The sequence below is a fragment of the Platichthys flesus genome, chromosome 10, assembly GCF_949316205.1.
Source record: "Platichthys flesus chromosome 10, fPlaFle2.1, whole genome shotgun sequence".
NCBI classification, from domain to species: domain Eukaryota; kingdom Metazoa; phylum Chordata; class Actinopteri; order Pleuronectiformes; family Pleuronectidae; genus Platichthys; species Platichthys flesus.
Genome location: NC_084954.1, coordinates 4776567 through 4796543, shown reverse-complemented (window position 1 = coordinate 4796543; position 19977 = coordinate 4776567). Strand labels below are relative to the sequence as shown.

The 19977-nt window shown below is 45.1% G+C and overlaps 1 protein-coding gene across 1 annotated transcript; it reads right to left on the bottom strand.

Moving 5' to 3' along the window:
- Positions 1-7445: 7445 nt before the first annotated feature.
- On the bottom strand, positions 7446-18732 carry tmem229b (transmembrane protein 229B). Its single transcript, XM_062396672.1, has 2 exons — positions 18626-18732; positions 7446-10390 (listed from the first exon to the last, which is right to left on the bottom strand). Exon 2 carries the CDS (start codon positions 10343-10345, stop codon positions 9758-9760), a length of 588 nt encoding a protein of 195 aa, XP_062252656.1. The 5' UTR covers positions 10346-10390; positions 18626-18732; the 3' UTR covers positions 7446-9757.
- Positions 18733-19977: the final 1245 nt, after the last annotated feature.

The following is a 19977-nucleotide window of genomic DNA, read 5'->3' as shown; positions in this document are numbered from 1 at the left end:
CTAATACTTGTTTAATTTCACTGAAGAAATATTTGGACTTTGCAGGTATTCTTCTGACAATAAAGTATATTTAAATAGTAGTTTTCCTACTTTCAGCTGAGTAAGGGATCTGAGTATTGCCTCCACCCCCACTCAGTAGGACCACTGTGCTCAGTTGCCATCTCCCTCTGACCTAATGTCTCCACAGCTGAAGAAACGCAGCTGGAAGTTTGAAAAGTCTCATTAGGTGTTACCCCACCTGGGGGAACATAAAGGCCCCGGCTGCTCAGAGTGGTCGGTGCCGAGGCAAGAAGCTAATGAGAGCAAACATAGACACACACACACACACACACACAGACCCACAGCCAGTCACTCAACTTAATGGCATCCTGGAGTTCCTCAAGAGGCCTGTGTCAGATTCTGCCACCACCATCACCACTACCGGCAGCTTGGAAGCTCCACATGGAAAACACAAACACTTCCCTTTACAGGCAAGTCATTCTCCCACAGTCGGAAAACATGACGGTCAGATGAGGGCCAGGGAGGCTTATGCAACGGGAAGCCCCCCCCCCCCCCCCCCAGCGCTGCCTGTAGGGCAGTGAGCGGCACTGTCAGACTTTTATCTTTGCTTGTTTGAGTCACGACTTTTTGTTTGAGCAGACGTGTACGTTAGCGATTGCAGCTGTCATCAGTCTAAACAGAAAGATGATGAGACAGTGTTACCGTTAAAAAACAGTTACAGTCATAACCTGGAGACGACGGTTTGGTTGAAGGTTTCCCCTCCAATAACAAGACCGATTTTCCTTTGATTGTTTCACATTTGCATTTAAGACCAAAAAGATGTGACGAGGGGTTTCAAATTTCAAATTCCTTTAACTGCCGTTTATATTTAGATGTATAAAAACAACCCTCAGGGGTAAATTTCTAAAAGCTACAAGTAGGATCTGATCACATTCAAAAGGACCAGGGTGGGTATTTAACCCTTTGTTACCATGTTGAGATGTTGAGAAGATACAGTAGTTATAAGTCCGGTATTTACATCTGTCCTGATGGATCCAATCACAAGTGTGGACACATCTGCCGGAACGCAAATATGTCCAGGCCCACATATGAGGGGAACCGGGTACAGCCTTGATCAGCCTGTCCTCTCTCGCCAGTGTGTTATCAACAGTTGTCGTTGTCCCTGACTGACCTGCTCAATGTTTGTCTGATGTTTGTGCAAACGGCTCTGATCGATTTGACATTTCCTCTGTTTTGAAATGACTTTCTTTTCTCTAGTAGAAATCCTGAGCTCTCTAAAGGCCTCTGGGCAACGAGAAGCAATCGTCTCTGTTCTGATACTTTAGCTCACTTGTTAAGGGGGTGGGTTCAAATCATGTAAATACCAGAAAATAAAAGCTGAAATTCTGTCTTTTATCTTTTAATCTGAAACCATTTGTTTTCAGTGCACAACAACACTACACACTTTTTTCTTCCAGGGCTTAAATGAATGTAACCGAAAAAAGATTAAGTAAAAAACACAAAGAAATGTAGAAACTTCAAAATTTAAAGGCTGTTATGTGAGGTAAATTTTCACTTTCATATTTTTCTCAATAATTACTTAAAAAAATGAATAATTTATGAAAAGAGTTATAGTTAGTAGCTAACTTCAGCTCTTCAACTGATGTAAGATATTATCCCACAATGCATTGCAACTGGGAAGAATATGTCAATACTTTAAGCAATGACAGAAAAATTAACATGTGGAATATTAATAAAGTTGATTTTGTCAAATGATTTAATGTCTATACTCACAACCCCAATAAACGTTTACTTTACACCTTGTTCCACAGAGGAGTAAAAGGTATAAACTACATGGAGACACTGTGGTAGGAAGCATCACCTCTTCCTGCAGCCTCGGTGGTCAGATGAGTGACTGAGCTCATGTTAATGGGGAGAATAAAAATGTGTAGTTCAGAAGGAGCCAAAGAGAACCAGCCTCTGCATTTGGATCCCATCAAAACCAAACTATGATGACGTTAGAATGTGCTAAGTGCAAGGATTCCCACTTCAAAGCCGGGAAGGAGGGCCGGCCGGGCCTCTGGTACAGTGTGGCGTCTGTTTGAAGCTTAGTGGACCATGAGAAGACACAAAGCAGACTGGGGTCCTCAGGCCTGCTGGACTCAAGAGAAGCTGGCATTGACTACGTTGGACAAATAAGACACTCGGATCGGTGCCCAAGAGCTTGCGTCTGAAAAGACCAAATGGGAATGGAGGCTGGCCTTGAGAAGAAGCAGGGGGAACACGTGCATATTAAAGACACACATGTCCACATACTGCAGTCCTCTGGAGCAGAGGATGGATGGATGTGAATGAGCCCAAAGCCCAAGTCAGGCTCCTCCTGCGGCTGAGCCACTGGACCACAGGAGGTGCAGCAGCACATTCATTTTAATAACTGCTCTTATTTTCTCTCGTGCCAGCAGCTGTTAACATAAATCACACTCTGCTGTGTACCTGGAGAGGAGAGCTCTGCCCGGGAACAGTGCTGGGACACAGAAACACAAGAGGGGGACAGGAGGACAAGTGGGACAGGAGGACAAGCTTATAGCCTGAGGCAGTGACTGTCAGCTGCACAGAGTTTGTGTTTCCCGCTCACGCATTGGTTTTTGCTTGTCTTACTATTAAAATACATTGGAAGCATATTAGATTAAGTCTGTTTGTGTGTCCGAACCCGACACAGTTATTGTTTGCTGCACTGAGATTCGTTCCCATGTCTCCCACATGCATGTTTATTGTTTGTTTTCCCATATTGCATTGTGTAACAAGACCTGCGAAGCCAACCGAGCCACTAAATGAGTACTGCTATATATTATGTCATATTGTTTGTGTCGTGTGTCGTGATATATTGTGATATATCGTATTGTGGTATGTATCGTATCTTGAGGTCTTTTCCAATACACAGCCTTAACCGAATATCAGTCCAGAATGTGTATTACTTGTAATATCAAGTGAAGTACACATAAGTACAGTGCTGGCTGCTTTCCCCCCGAAGCAAAGAAAGTACAACATTTATCATCATGTGACTGAGATCCAGGATGTCATGAACTGATTATTGACAGTGCAAACAATGGGAGTTTGAATTTAGAAAAGCGTGGCACAGAAAAGGGGCGGGGCTGTGGAGCTTTTCCTCTTCTAGGCAGTTTCTCCATTGACCTCAAGCAGAGATCTATACGCTTGAATGCTGCCCTGGTTAAGAAAGCACTTTTCACCACTTAGTCTTTGCACCAATTGTGTAGCGTGTTCAGGCTTTGCAGCTCTGGACTTGTTAACGTTGTAGATCCCTCCACTATCCCTGTTTAAATCAATTTGCCTTCATAGCCAGTCACACCTCAATCAAGGGTTTGTTAAGAACACTTTATCATCCGGAGTTAACTGTGCAGATTTACACCACATCGGCAGCAGCAGTCACAAGCTCCACCTCGACACACTTCTATGTCAAACAAATTTTGTGTGCGATTAAATACATGTAAAGCAGCGTGGGAAAGTGCCGTTCCTCTCTTGTTATGCAAAGCCTCGCGGGAGATAAGCCGTGACCGTTGAGCAAACGGCGGGTTTCACCGGTGCCACAGCTGGCCACAGGTTCAAACTGTCAACAGCAGATACGCACCAACCTGCCGCCTGCCTGTTGTGTCTTTACACAGGGAGCGCTGCCAGATGTGGAGCGGGGATTTTAATAACTGGCAGGCTGAGAAGACAAGGGTGAGGACCACACTTGTTTCAATGCAGGATCTGCTCATAGCACTCTAGGGCCAATCTCCAGGGCCCAAAGTGTCTCATCTCACATGAGGTGAGGAGCTGTGTTTTAAAAGTTGCCTCGCAGAATACACCTGAAGATGCAAGACTCTCTGACTTCGAAATCTACGAATCAGCTGTGAGTCCAGAAATGCAGAGGGCCTCATAAAAAGTGGCTTATTCGATGGTTTGCTCGAGGAAAATCTGCAGGTAATGAATCACTGCCTGACGTGTTCACCTGAGCTGTAAAAGCTACGGTGCCATACAGTAGGTGTGTCACATCCAGGACTTAGCAGCAGACGGAGGATCCTGCAGGGACGGGGTCTTCTGAAGTCTCTTATTCTCACTGTCAAATCAAGGCATTAAATACACAGAGATATTAATAAAAGAAATAACAATAACAGGAAACACAGATTTCCGTGCATGTGCAGGGGATACAACTTTACTCCTCCTGCAAATCTGCTTGATAACAGCTTTTGTGTTCATATGTGATCTACTTTAATAATCCAGTATTAAATCTCGACATCATTGAGATTATGTTCAGTTTTTGGAGACTGTGCCACACAACACATAAATCTGCTTTCACACATCTACTGAATTCCAGGAGGAGGTGCATTGTCTCTGGAGGAGGTGCATGTGTGAGGGAGAACCTCCAGAATATCCGACAACTTTCTCCACCTGGCCCCCAATTATAAAGTCTGCATGAAGTGGGGAGGATGTGTGAACACAGCAGTGGAAACCCTCGTTAGATTCAGCTTGAGCACTTCTCTACACACTTCTCTACACACTGAAACCTTCATGAAAGGAAGGATTATTCTATTAGACTCCAAAGGTTTAAACTTTCTAATAAACTGACAACTGAGTCTGTGCCGCTCAGTTTGATGTGTAAACCTGGCCTGAATGTCTGTGGTCCATCGGGCTAATAAGAGAACCAACTTCAACAAACCATTCCAGAGGATTTGTTTGGCCTCAGCAGAGAGCCGTGTGAAGACCTACAGTACAGTAAGGTCAAGAGGTGGAAGAGCGTTTGATGAATGAGCCGTTCTCCCTCTGCTGCTGGTCCAAGAGGGCCTGACTGCCAAGCAGCCGACACACGAGGGGGAAAAAGTGACTAGAGAAGTGCATTCGAGTTTTCCAGCAGGATCTAAGCAAAAGACCCGGCCTCTGTCCAGAAGCTGTGAAGGCATGAATGTGTTTCGGCAAACGCCTGATGCATTCGCTCATTCACACGTCAAACAAGTTTCCCTTCAATGGAGGGCTCTTTCTTCGCTGGCCTTGATTCAGTGGAAATGCAAATGCTGAAGTCTGTCCCTGATTGGACGGAACTGTTCATTTTGTCAGTGTACCATGACGCTGTCCCCTGTCCCAGTGCTGTCCAAGGCCAACCCAGCATTCAGCTTCCCAACACACAGGAAAGCCCCCGCACACCTTCACTCGGGTAGTTTACTGACTGAAGTGTCACAATATGAATGTGAACAGTAACTCTGCTTATAAAATGACACATGATAAACAATAATATCAGAGTAGACATCTTTCATTCTGAATAAACACACATTATTCAGGTGGTGAACACGATGTTTGACCTTTTGGAATCTGGTCATTTTCTCAAATTATCTATTTCTTTGCAAAAGCAGGTTGGGGAGTAATAACGTTTTTAGTTGCCGGCTGCAACCAGTTATTATTTTCATGTAGGACTGTAAATTAAAGAAATACTGAAAAATCATTTTAAAATAGCTTCAAATATCTTGGTTTGGGCAACAAATGAAAAAGCAGGCTCATGTTAATGTTTTTGTGTTATCATTTATGTGAATGTGTGATCTGGTAATGAGTTTATGAGGAAAAGTGTGAAGTAGTGACATGAATACGTTGCAGACATATAAAAACCTGGCCTGTCTAATTATTTCCCTGTTTTACGTGCTCCGGGTTAGTTCTAATATAACCTGCTCCCTCCATCACATGAACCAGGTGCAAGTTTATGACTTTTGTCCATTTATACTTCCTGTCGAGCAGACTGACACAGGGAACAAAGAAGTCACACAAGAACAGCCATGAAACCTAAACTGTGAAACTCTGCCAACAGTATGCATGAAAACAAAACAGTGTCACATGTACAAGGCCCTTCAATCTGCCTCAGGGGGGAGGGGGGGGGGGGGGGGGCAATTGTCATCTGCAACCTCACTGATTACAGGTTGTGAATCTCCATATTTGGAGTGTGGGAGTCCGATTGGAGGAGATGTGTCTGGTGTCAGATGAAGCCGGCTCCTGCCACAGAATGCGAGGAGGACCACACCCTCACACAGGCAGGTAGGCACTGCTCTTTAGTGCCTGAGCCCCGAGGGACTCGCAGCAGATAAAAGGATTTGCCAAGACACGTTAATGACCGACATTCCCAGTACCTGGCTCGAGGTGTGGCCGCAGCACTGGGAGGAGATGGCTTCTTTGGGCCTGAGGCCTCCGTTAACAGCTATAACAAATCTGTCATCGCAGCATTACTTACACACATAAATATCTTATTAACTTTTTAAGTTAACCTTTTTTTTTTTTTTTTATTAAGCTTAACTGCTACCCTCGTAAATTGATGACAGGTTAAACACAAAGAACTCCTCATGTGGACTGAAACACGTTGGTTGGTATTAGAACATCAGGATGGTCCAGAACTCACAGATATATGTTCTGAGCCAATCGATGTGTTGCTGTTTGGAAAGTCCAGTCATAAAACCAGCTTCCTCCAGCATTTAATCTTTAGGAGCAGACTGATGACTCAGGGTCCACCTGTGTCCTCAGCTGAACACAGCTGCTTGGGGGGAATTCTGGTGGAAAAGAGCCCTCATGCGGCCAACTTCATGTACTGCACCTTTGGGACAGGAGCTGAAGTAGATTTAGTCTCTTATTAAATGTCAATAAATGGGACTGAGGAAAGATCCAAGCAATAACTATGTTCACAGCCCATGAGGTTCTGCAATATGTGTTTATATATTACTTGTACTGAGGAAGGAGAGGCCGTCAGATGAGCTTGATGCTTTCATTCGTTTTTATTCCATACGTATTTTTCTATATTTTATATATTTCCATACGAATTGCATGTTACCTATTATTACTTACCGATGCTTATTTTTGACCCTCATTGCTGTAATATTGCAAATGTCCCTTTTGTGGGACTAATAAAGCATTATTATCTTATCTCATCTTATCTTTACAGATTAGTAAAATATCTGTTCACTTTGTAAATGTGGCTGTAAACTATTAAAGTAAAAAAATAATAATTTAAATATCACAGCAGCTTTGGCAGGTATTAAACCTACAAATATTAACACCACTCCACCCAGTCTGCATCAACTAGCCTCACTGAGCTAGTTAGTTAACCTGTATTTACTTATTACTGTGTTCTTTTGTATTGTATTGTTTTCTATTATATATTTAGTGTACAGTTAGTCATGAAGCAATTATTTATTTCCATGGACAAACCTGCCCTTTACTGTTCAGCTTTTTGGGAACATCCAACTAACATGTCTTTATCTATTTATCTATTTATTTTATAATCTTTAAATTTCATCTTTTTGCATGTTATTTGAAGACACCACCATTTGGAAATATTAAGGATGCGATCTATTATCTTTGCATAAGGATACATTTTGTCATCACACAGAAATGAACACACGGATTATTATGATCAAATAAATACATTTAATCCCAAATTCTGATAAATCATACATGGACATAATCAAAGTGAGTGATATACAGTACAGTGGTTTGACTAAGAACCCGTACATTCTTATTTAAATAATTCAAAGAACCATTACAGTACATGGGGATAATGACTACTCAGGTAAAGTCCGAGTTTGAAGGAGAAATTGAAAACTTTGGGGTCATGCAGCCTCACAGTAAAAATACCAGAGATTCAGTTCAGTTTTATCATATTACTCAACATGCACATACACATCCAGACGTGTGTCTCCGTACAACACATCACACACACTCTCACTTAATACTCCTCCACTCACATATTGCAGGGAAACAGACACACTTCATTTTGCATGTAGCAGTAGAATTGGACAAAGATATTTGCTGCATATCAGTAGATTTCTGAATAAAGAGGAAAACGCCTTGAGCTGCTGTTGTGTTGTTTGTTGGGTCAGAAACCTCTATTGCTTTTAAGCCTGTTTGGTTATGAATGAAAACTAAATAGAAACGTGACAGGCACCGAGACAAAAAACAAAAAGTCCTCATCCTAACAGTGATTCTTGATCTTCATATGTTTGTAGTTCATTGTCATTCCTTCCAAACTGATAGGCCCCTCCAGTTGTAGTCTACGAATTGCCCACTGGGTGGCAGCACTTCATCCTTGATAGCTAACACGTCCATCCTGTGGGTTTCCACTGAGGCAGAGGAGGGAAACACTGCCGCACCGATGAAGGTCACACAACACTTTTTATCTATGTGTCGTCATCTGCTTGAAGCACCGTATATCTGACGTGTAGGTCATCAGTGCGGTTGAGATAATGCTCCTGGTTAAACAGTTGCTCTTAAGGATTATATGCGACTTCACCTCTGCAGCGTTTCACACACAAACACACACAGAGTCAAAGTCCAGACAAATACCACAAAGGTTCAATTCTCACTGAGGAAACCGAGTCTATTGTGGCTTCACATGCACGTAGGGAAAGAAACAAGCAGTAAATTGAAGTCACTTGTTATATCATATGATATGTAAAGGGTTCTTCATTAAATAATCACATTTACTGGAAGTTTGCTTCATAAACTTGAAAAACAAAAGACCAGACAACCAAAAATAGTTTGACAAAATGCTCTAATGGACAAACTGAGCCTGTGAATGTGAAGTATGGACCTGAAATTTTATTTTCAGCAGATTTCGGTCATTTAGCTGCAACTATTGCTGTCGTATTCAAAGTGTAGCAGGACATTCAGCAGTGTGGAGAGAGTTTCCTCTCACAGTCCATGACAAACAAAACAAACATGTCCGACAGGTGAATTATCTGATTTCAAAGGAATGAACGGTTGAATTGAGAAATGAAGCAGATCTGAGACGACATCACTGTGGATGAATTAGACGCAGACAGTGAGTCAATAACAAATAGGCTTTGTGAAAAGATGAATCAGAAGCCGGAGGTTTGGTGATTAATCCCGATGGTCCTGACTCATCAACAGAAAGGCGTCCCTGCTGTCGTAGTGAATGGACTGTGTTTGATTTGAGAGAGAAGCTGAAGAAGAAGCTGCCGTGCATTTACCTGTTCATCGGAGTTTGGGTTTTTTCTTCTTACCAGGAGGAGCATCGACCATGTAGCTAGTCGACCAGCTCCACCTCCTCCCATTGGGCCCAAACACCCCCCCACACAGCAGACTCACCTCCGAGACTTGCAGTGCAACCGCTGAATCAGTAGAAATGTATTATAATATATTGGAAGACAATTTTTTTTTCATGCATTTCATCCAGGCATTGTGGGTATTCACTCACTGCAGAAAACATTCATAAGCCGACTTGTTGCTTCAGGGCGGACTTCGTGTTCTCTGAGAGCTTTTTGCAGCTACATTACTACAGTACTTTGATTAATACTAAAGAGCAGTGTGTACATTTAACAAAAGTTGTGTTATCACCGCAGCTACTTTTCCTTCTGCTTTCAGATTGACTGATGTGTCCTTGAAACCCAAGTACATGTTGGTCTTGTTCCGACTCACAACGGTAACACAAATCTTCTGCTAGTTTTGAGTCCACAGCAGTTTGCAGTCTATGGGACAGAACGAAAACGAGAAAGTTGTCCTGGTGGGTGAAGACCTGGATGTTATTGTGCCTCTGTTGACAGTAGTGAGTGATTTGGGCGTTTTGAGCCCCAGTTACAGGTTTCTTTGTTTTTTTTTGGGCTCATCTGACACACCTCCACACACCAGCCCGGTCTACACAGCTGATTGTGTTGTCCCCAGAGAGTTAGTGAGGAGGACTGCTTGTCCCTGTGGCTGAGGAGGACAGGCGAGACTGTGTCCTTCCTTCTGTTTAGTCCACTTTAAGGTAACCGTTAGAGCTATCTCCCATCCCTCTGCTCCTCCTCCCAGCTCCCAGAGTTCCTCCTGCTCCTCCTCCGCCCCCTGCGTCCGACCCCTGGTCCGACCAGCCGTCCTTGGGCCCCTCGTGGTAGCGCAGTCGCAGCGTATTGCGGATGACCAGGCGCTCCACGATGAAGGAGGCGCAGAACCAGGGCACGGCGTACTCGGCCGTGATCAACCCCATGAAGTTGTAGCGGAACTGGGAGTAGTCCCAGGGGCAGGCGTTGAACTGGCGCAGCAGCAGCCCAGTGCCGAACTCCCACAGGTAGGTCCACAGGGTGTAGATGATGCAGCGCAGCAGCACGGGGCAGCGGCCGCGCAGCTTCAGGTACATGCGCTCCACGATGAGGATGCAGGTGCCGTAGATGAAGAGCGCCCACACGCTGGTCACGCCGGGGAACTTCCAGTTGCAGTTCACCACAAACTCCCAGGCGGCGGTGAACATGACCTCACAGAAGTAGCCGTGGATGGCGTAGAGGTACCAGCGGGACAGAGCTGTCAGGGGCACGGGGGCCTCCGGGGATTCCATGATCTCCATCCTTCCTCCTCTTCGCCTTTCTGACTGTGGTAATGAGACGCACGTCTGAGGGGGAAGAAGAGAAACAAAGACATGTGTGAGAGAGTGATATTTATGAGCCCATACATGTTACAATGGATGTACAAGGACAAGCCGGTCATAGATTATAGGATATTTTTATTTTTATTTTTATTTATTTGATCAGTTCCTCAAAAATGCTGATGGATCAACTTAAAAAAAATAACTAAATGTTTATTATTGAATTTAATTATTAGAATTAATAAAGTTTGTTCAAATTAAAGTTTTATCCACATCTGTCTTAATAAAAAAAAAATGAAATAATTAGTTTGTTACTAGCTGAGCAATTGTTTTTTACGTCGATCAAACAATTTCCCATTTGTAGTGGAATAAATAAAAAAATGTTTGAGTCTTTTTAATGTTTCAGAACATGACTCTATTCTCACTTGACTTATAAAGTCACATTATAGGAGTTTATTGTCTCAATCTCCAGCTTCTTCAATACAGCATGATATTCATCGTGTAACCTATTTTCCCATTGAGAGTCATATAGTCAACAAAGCTCTGCATGCATTGGGACATGGATACCCTGTGATTGACAGCTAGTACCGTCCAATGGGATCAGGTTGCAGGTGGAGGTGGGTGTTCAGTGTCCTCCAGGAGCAGCCGGGTTCAGGAAACCAAGAAGGCGCTGAACAAAATGCCAAACCCTTCAAAACAGCCGTTCACTGACCAATGGGTAACTTCACAGCTGACCGCCACAAACTGTTTTGCCAAATCCATCAGGAATATAATCTTAAAGATTAAAACGTGAATCAGAAAATGAAGCCGAGCAGAAGTTCAGTTAAGGACGAGGTGAGGAAACAGTCACCTGACATCACAAAGAGGAAATCGGACACTGCAGCGCTACAGAGAACTTACAGCCGCTGTTTACTGCCTGGCTGAGGGGGGGGTTCTTATGTAAGGTATAGCTGTATCATCTGACTGCCTACATCATGTGCTCTTATTCCAAATCCTGCACATAGTCTTTGGTGTCAGCTGCGAGGAGGCCCACGCAGGCTTGGATCCTTCCTCTACTCCAGTTTCCACACGGCAGATCCGATAGAAAACACTGAAGGCAAACAGCATCAAACCCAGAGGTTCAGAGAGCAGGGAAACGAGGAGGCCACTGAGTGTATATCATCCACGAGGTAACGCCTCCAGAGGAAACAGCAAGCGTCCTACAATGGATCATAACCGCTTTGTAAAACACAAGCTCACACTGAGGTTAGGAGCACGGAAACTCGTCTGAAGAACAAAAGCTGATTTTGTTTTGGTCTTCAAAAGGCTGGCGGGGACCCAGAGTGGGCCCATGGGGATTTAGCACATTTCTCCCAAACAAGGAACAAGGGTTTCATGTGAGGAACTGGGCCGAGGCGAGAGACCAGTTGACCTCTCGGAACCCTCACACCATCTTTTCACAGCCCGCCTGGGAATCGCTCCCACTCTCCGTCTCTTCTCTCCCAGCTCGTCTGGGTCAAACCGTGGTCTCCAAAAGATCGGAGACATATTGTTTTATCTTTTTTTAAACAGAACTAGACACTAAAAAATAGTTCAATACAACACACCATCGGAGATAAGGTCCCTAATATAAATAAATAGACTAACCTTACATTTCCCTGTGAACTTTATTCTGAAAAACATGGACGTTTAAAGGAATAGTGACTCCTTTTACAAATGTCTACAGGTTGAATGCAGCCTTGTTTTGTTTCTTACCTTCCATTATTAGTACAGTTACACAGAGAAAATGCTAATTCTCCCTTGTTGTCAAAATTGTTGTTTGTTGCCAGTATCGCGTTTAAATAAGCTTTATTAAAATTGTCATTGGACAAAAGCAACATATCATCTATGCTTATGTTCAGTGTGATATGTAAACTAATTGATCAATAATCATAAGTCGCTCAGTCTAGCTCTGTGCTGATAGGACAGTTAAGTTTAAGAGCAGAATTCTAATAATGATAAAGAAAAATTAAAGTAAACTGTCCAGCTTTATGTATGAAAATGTATGCCTTTCACAAGAATCCAGTGACATTGGTCAGCTTAGCTTAGCATGAAGACTGGCAACAGGGGGAAGCAGCTAGCCTACCTAGCTGATGTTTGAGTGACATTCTACTTTTTCCGCTCCATGTGTGGTAGAGATTAAACCGAGCAGATGTGATGTGTTGATCTGTGACCCTTCAAGGTGACGGGCGGAGCCAGGCCAGATGTTCACCCCCGGTCTACTGTCTTTATGCTAAGCTAAGCTAATGGGCTGCTCGTTGTGGCCTCGCGTTCACAGTTCAAACATTAAACTGATTTCACTCTTCTCATCAAACTCTCATAGCGACACACAAATGACCTTTAACCTATGAGTTCAATAATGATGTTCTGTATTAAAGCACTGAGCTGAGCCTCCTCTCTCATCTCAGGATCACATGCCTTCACCCCCCCCCCCCTCTACACTTCCTCTCCCTCTCTCTCTTTCACAATTCTCTTCCCCCCCTTTCTCTCTTTCCATTCCCCTCTTTCTCCGCCGCCTGCACAGGCACCATTTGTTCAGAGCTCACATGATAAATAATAATGATTAAAAAAAAATTGGAATGCCACGTTCGGCTGAGTAGCAGTGAACCTCCTGCCAAATAGGGACTTTATATCTAAATATATACATCAGGTTAAAGGTTGGAGAGGAGAGTCTGCTGATCCGGACTCATCCCTCCATGTTTTATTAAATCTTAACGTGTTTCTGTCTGGCTGATGCTTCTGTCTCTTCGTTGATACACATGAGCAGCGATGAGCTATTTCAGGAGAGGTTAAACCAGGTTCTCATGAAATTCTAGAGGCTTTAAATGGTGAGAAATAATTTCTCACTGCGCATGCTGACAAATGTTGAATATTTATAATTCAAATTCTAAGAAATAAAGATTATCATGGGCCCTGTTCACACCTGGTATTAATATCTGCTGAGATCTGACTCCAATTGGACAGCTCTGAGTTCACGTGTTCACACCTGCCGTTGAAATGTGTCTCCAGTGACCACCTGTGATTGGACCTCACTTCCTTGCTCCATCTGCCAATAAACACGTACGTCATTTATGTTCGTGGAAAACCGAATTATGATATTTTAAGCTGTGTACAACAGAGACGCCGGATGTCAACTGTAAATAAGTTACAGTGGACATGAGCACATGTCATCCGTGTTCATTCCTTCAATTCAAAAATGGCGGCGAGTCTGCTGGAAATGCGATGCCACCAGGCTGACCAATCACAGCCCTTGCAGCCAGTGTTGTTCTGACGCAGTAGCCTGACTTGTCCTTTAAAACCCGAGGACCCCCCCACATACCCTTTCTGTGTGGCATATCTACTGACTTGTCTCCTCAGCATGACACTTTTCACACACAGGGCTCTATTTGATTCTACAGCTGTTGTTGTTGTTGTTGAAGGAAATCGGCCAGCGCCCCCCCCCCCCCAGCGCCTCTTTCATCGGCCCAAGGTATTGATCTGCGAGGTGTCCACCAGCCGGTCGCTGTGGCCGCCCGCTGCGCCACCACCCACTATTGAACCCTGCTACGGGACATCACAGGGGGAGGGTGAACAGAAGGGCAGATGTGATAAGAGCCGGCTGCTTTTTAAACCTCGTCACGCCCAATGGGAGACACAACAGTTTGTCTGGGGACACGTGAGGGAAGACACCAGCTTAGTGTGTGTGTGTGTGTTTTAAAGGACAGCACAAAAGAGATGATAGAGAAAGGGAGTGTGCGATAACACAACAAAACAAGGTGGACAGGTCCGACAATGAGACATTCCCGCGTCAGCAGGTAAACAATGACAAGCTTGAGGAAAACACAGCGATGAGACTTTAGAGGAATAAAAACAAAATCCTCCACTGTGCCGTCATCACGCCGACAGCTGGGAACTCTGACAACCAGATTTGATCAGGAACACAACACACAGCCGACCTCGCGTCACTGAATAATCCGTCCTCATGCACCGGGGCCGCTCTCTGGCTGTGGCACTGATCCTGGGCCTGTGCAGACTTTTGGAAGGTCACTCTGCGAGGCTGCAGCGTGGCATATAGAAACCAGCAGCATCCAATGCAGCTGAGTGCCTGTGACCAAGGTGACCTAACCCCCCCGTTTCATCCTGCTGAGGAAAACTGCAGCAAGTGACAAACGTGACTTTGCAGTTGTATCAATCGGAAAAACACGGATTTAAGGTTAATGAGCAAAGCTGCTGAGTCTCAGACAGGATTTAGCATGTTTGAGATTTTTAAATAAGAGCAGGTGCAGCTGGAAATATGACAAAAATAGGAATAAGAGAACGTATCCTTAAATAAAATGTATTGATGAATCAATTATTTGAAATAAATAATGTCAATACTTACAATTTTCAGATAAAGCTGCAATGGTTTATCAATGAACCATTAATCAAAGATAAGTTGAGAAAGACTTTGATGTTTATTGGTTTATTTATTTGTAAAATAACTGCCCAATTGATCATCGGAACCATAATTGGAAACTGCAACCAGGAGTGCGTCAAGGGACTTTGGGGCCCCAGTTGAAAGGGAACTGTGGGGCCTAAATAATCAACATTGTTGTTCTCATGGACTAATGCAATCAGCTGTCCCCCGGGGGCCTCCTCTCAGCTCGGGGGCCCCAGGGGATTGCTTGGCATAGCCTGTTGTAACGCCCCTGGTCACCACCTGACAGGACTGCTGCTGCTTACGTCCACAGTACTGTATCCCTGAGCAACACAGATGGAGCAAGTGATGGAGTGATGGGAGGTGGTTGTCAGGAGGGGGGGGGGGGGGGGGGGGTCGTATATAAGGTGGATGGAGGGCGAGGGTTTGGGGGGTGTCGTTGAATCTCCGGAGGAAGCACAAAATAAACTGACCCCAATCAGCTGAAGAGGCAGATCAATGAATCCTGAACCAGCAAACCGAGTCTCACTCTGAGCAGCGTCCCGTGTCCTCGTCCACATGGAGCAGGTCTGAGGACAGACGGGGGGGTTTAATGATCTTTACGGCTGCAGGGTCAGCTGGAAGTCAACTGTAGTAGAACCTGCTTAAAAGAATTCAGCAATTAACGGTTTAAGTCCCATTTTTTGATCCCTGCCTCTCTAATGAAGTGAATCGAACGTCTTCGAGTGGCAGATTGTTGATGCTTTTATCTTTCATTGATTTGAATTTGTTTCAGCCGTTTTCCCCACTGGCCTGGGGCATTACCATTAGCATCACTGTGGACCGTGGGATTAGGAACTGGATTGAGAGAGAGAGAATCGCAACAACCAATGATATTAAGTCTTAGAAGGAGAACAACACTCAGGACAGCAGCTTCCCCCAAATTTAGAAGCTGCATAAATAATTGATGCTCTAAAACTGAACTTTAGAAGGGACTGGATTTATCTCGGGATAATGTTTAAGGAAAACGCTCCAGCTCCATTAGAGATACGGCAGCTATGAGAGTGATTTGCAGGGGAAATCTTTATTTTTAATTAAATAAAGAATATAAGATCATTTCATTTCCATAAAAGCTTTCTGAGTTTGTGCTGGATTTAAAACTAGCATCCCTCCCTGCCTCCCTAAATCCTGAGATTCCCACAGAGACGCTTTTAGTGTCTGAGCATCACAAACCTCTGATGCAGCGATACAGACGCCATGAGTGCTGAGACAAAAAGACCAGACGCAGCACAGCCGAGAGAGGCTCATATAACTTTACAGTAAGCATCCTTTTGATATGCGCAAGGTGAAAGCCTGACCAGCACAGGATGAGTGGTGGGGGAGGAGGAGGGAGGAGGGAGGAGAGAGGGGGAGGGAGGTGCGAGGGGGAGGGAGGAGAGAGCTCTGCACTGACTGTGTAGAAATAAAACTCTTTGTCTCTGACTCAGTAATAAAGATGCAAGTATGACACTTCGAAACATATAGTTCAGACCTTGAAACCTTTTCAATTTAAAGATGGTTTCTCTCAGAACCCAAATATGAAGAAATAACCATCTTTGGATATTGATTGGTTGATACGTGGATAGAAAATAAAAACACAAATAAGTACAGATGTTGTTTTCTCCTGATCGTCTCGTACGTCCACTTCCCCTCCGTCTTTCAATCTGAATCACACAATCAACATCTCTGAAGTCCCCTCTACACACACCGACCTTTACAGTTCTAACTTCTCTGAAAGTATCAACCCTTTTCTCCCCCCCCCCCCCCCCCCCCCTCGCCTCCTCCCACTCATTCCAGCTCCTGAGCTCTCTGCAGTTTAATGAAAGACCCTAAATGGGAGCTAAGCCCTCTGTCCTGAATAGCATGTGGGTCATGCCCCGTGGATTAGAAAATCTTGGAGCAGCTACAGAGGAAAAGCAGGAGATTTAGTTCCCTGTCGTGATGCCCTGGAGAGACATGTCTCTAATGGAGGACGCATGATCTGTGCAGAGAAGGACACTTTAAAATCAATCGCCCTCTTTGCATAATTGATGCTGGCTGCAGAAAGTTTAAGGCCCGAGGGTAAAAACAAGAGGAGTTTTGAAGCTCACTTTTAATAAAGCAAAAACTTACTTAAAAGTTAGGTAAAAACATTACATGATTTAAAGAGCTTATTTACAAAGCAATTTTCAAAATAACATTTACTCAAATATTTTAGAAATTAAAAGATAATACATTTAAAAAACATTGTTTTAACTCATAAAGCAAAGGGACTGAACTCTGTTCCTGGGCATCAACCCTGCATCAGACGTTTACATGGAAACTAATATTCTGTTATTTATGGCATTAGGAAAATGGTCTGAATACGACATCGAGTATTCAGACCTTAGTCACAATATGTAAACGTCTTGATCACATTATAGCCTCATATTTGAGCTTTCACAGTATTTTGACAGCACGACAACTTTGATTTGTGCATCTTCTACTTTTCCCAACGTCTTCAGTGTGTCTGTATGTGCACAAGGAACGACTCTGTCTGTTCACACCTGGAATTAACATCTGTCCTCGACATCCAGCTCAGAGCTTCACACCTGAATGTGTCTCCTCCTGGGCCCACATGTAATCAGATCCCCCAGGACGACTGTGTGTAGCAGGTCTGAACGGGATCTTTGTTGATCCGTGTCAGGAACCACACATGGAAATCTTCTTATGGGAAAATCCCTGTGAGATATTGTGGCTTCAGTGTGACAGTGTGCCAACTGGGCCTTAAATGTAAGATGTAGGGAAACAAAGAGGACTTCAGAGGAAAGTGAAGAGCTGAAGAAAGCATCATGGGAACATCACAAACTGATAGACCCAGTTCCAAAACAACATACTCTATATTATAATCTGGATTATGGTCGTCCAAACTCTGGACCAGTTCCTTGAGCTCTGACTGTTGTTCTAACCTGTGTTTCTGTCCTTGCTGCATGTGAAGGCTGCAGTTTGAGTTATAAATAGGCCCAAATAATGTCAATACAGCGGGTCAGTGTACGTCTGTGTGTCTGTGGGGGGGGGGGGGGGGGGTACCAGGCAGCAGCAGGGATTATCTCACCCCAGATCAAAGTGAACTCCAGCCCTTATATGGAATAAATCAATGAGGGATTTTGTAAACACCTCCAAAATCCCTCATTGGCTGTTTGGAGCCTTTCTCCTGCAGGGTGCATGGAGGGATGTGACCCTGCAGAACAGGTGCAGTGATGAATCAGCTCTGTGCTGAATCTTTCTACTGGATGTTATTACACTGGAAGTCTAAAGTCATCTCATTCTGTCCCGTGGAAACCTCAGGCCGGTCAGTGCCCTGCAGGCCCCAGGCTGCAGCATCACGCCTGAGCAGTGCGGTACCCAACCCCCCACCCCCCTCTTTAATAATAGTCAACCCCCTCCACCATTCATTGTAAACGTGGGACACATGAAAACACTTTAAAATCCTCATGAAGCATCAGTCTCTATTTCCATATGTTAACAAGTGGAATTGGGAAAATATGCATAAAAACTGCCGCCGAATTAGAAACAAGACGTCCAGGAACCAAATGAAATAAACAGTTTTTTTTTTGCATGACGTATAATTGATTTAATTTTACGACCGAGTTTAAAATACACGTTTTTGCAGTTGAGAATCTGTAGGCGAACGCTCGTTTAGGAAAGAAACGCGCCAATTCCCATTAAACGCTGCGTGAATTTAAAATGAAAAACAAATTACAACATGAAGTCAGAGAGAATAACTTCACACACACACACGATGTTGCATGTTGTTATGAACATGCCTCTCTCATGTTTGACACATGTCGCGCTGCAGGTTGTTTTATTACCTTCAGTCCGGAGGCTCTGCGGCGTCTCCCTCAGCTCACAGGCCGACCGATCGGGCTCCTGTCCCGGGCAGAGGCTGCTCTGGATGAGCCGGTGCTGGTGGTGGAGTCAGCAGCCGGTGTGTGTGTGATGGTGCCCGGCTTCTCGTCCTCCTCCTCCTCCTCCGGTCCTGTGTGTGAGAGCTGCCGGATGGAGAGTGACCATGTTACTGCAGCAGCAGCAGCTCAGACTCCTGTTAACTGTTTGTTCACCACAAACCAGGGTCCTTCAGGAGTAGGGGGGGGGGGGGGTTGTCTCCTCAGGGACCAGGGTCTTTCGGGAGGAGGGGTGGTATCCTCATAGACCAGGGTCCTGCAGGAGGAGGGAGAGGGGAGGTATAGGGGATGGTGTCTCCTCACAGGTCAGGGTCCTGTAGGAGGAGGGGGGGTGTCCTCATAGACCAGGGTCCTGCAGGAGGAGGGAGAGGGGGGGGGGGGGGTAGGGGATGGTGTCTCCTCACAGGTCAGGGTCCTGTAGGAGGAGGGGGGGTTGTCTCCTCAGGGACCAGGGTCTTTCGGGAGGAGGGGTGGTGTCCTCATAGACCAGGGTCCTGCAGGAGGAGGGAGAGGGAGGGATAGGGGATGTCGTCTCCTCACAGGTCAGGGTCCTGTAGGAGGAGTGGGGGTGTCCTCATAGACCAGGGTCCTGCAGGAGGAGGGAGAGGGGGGGATAGGGGATGTCGTCTCCTCACAGGTCAGGGTCCTGTAGGAGGAGTGGGGGTGTCCTCATAGACCAGGGTCCTGCAGGAGGAGGGAGAGGGGGGGATAGGGGATGTCGTCTCCTCACAGGTCAGGGTCCTGTAGGAGGAGTGGGGGTGTCCTTAGAGAGCATGGTCCAGCAGGAGGGGGTGGGGGTTGGGGATCTCCCCAGAGACCAGGGTCCTTCGGGAGGAAGGGTTGTCTCCTCAGTGGTCAGGGTCCTGTAGGAGGGGGGGGGGGGGGCCTCAGCGATCAGGGTTCCGCAGGAGGAGGGAGACTGGGATAGGGGTGTGTGTCCCCTCACAGGTCAGTGTCCTGTAGGAGGAGGGGGGGTGTCCTCAGAGACCAGGGTCCATCAGGAGGGGTGGGGGGTGGTCCCCTCAAAAGTCAGGGTCCTGCAGCAGGACTACTACTAACGTCAATGTACAGTATATGACATATAATGGACGGATGGGTGGATTGATGTATTTATTAAATCATGAAGACAAACCTCAGTGCTGCCCTCTACAGGTTGTGGATCCTTATCGTTCTCTCTCTCTCATATCCAGTGACTCTCAGATGACTCCTGCTCCAGTGACCATGTGTCTTTGAGGAAGTTTAGTTGTGTACAAATAAAA

What these genes read in the sequence shown, in the direction of transcription:
- tmem229b (XM_062396672.1), bottom strand. Translation starts at nt 10,345, where the DNA reads ATGGAGATCATGGAATCCCCGGAGGCCCCCGTGCCCCTGACAGCTCTG.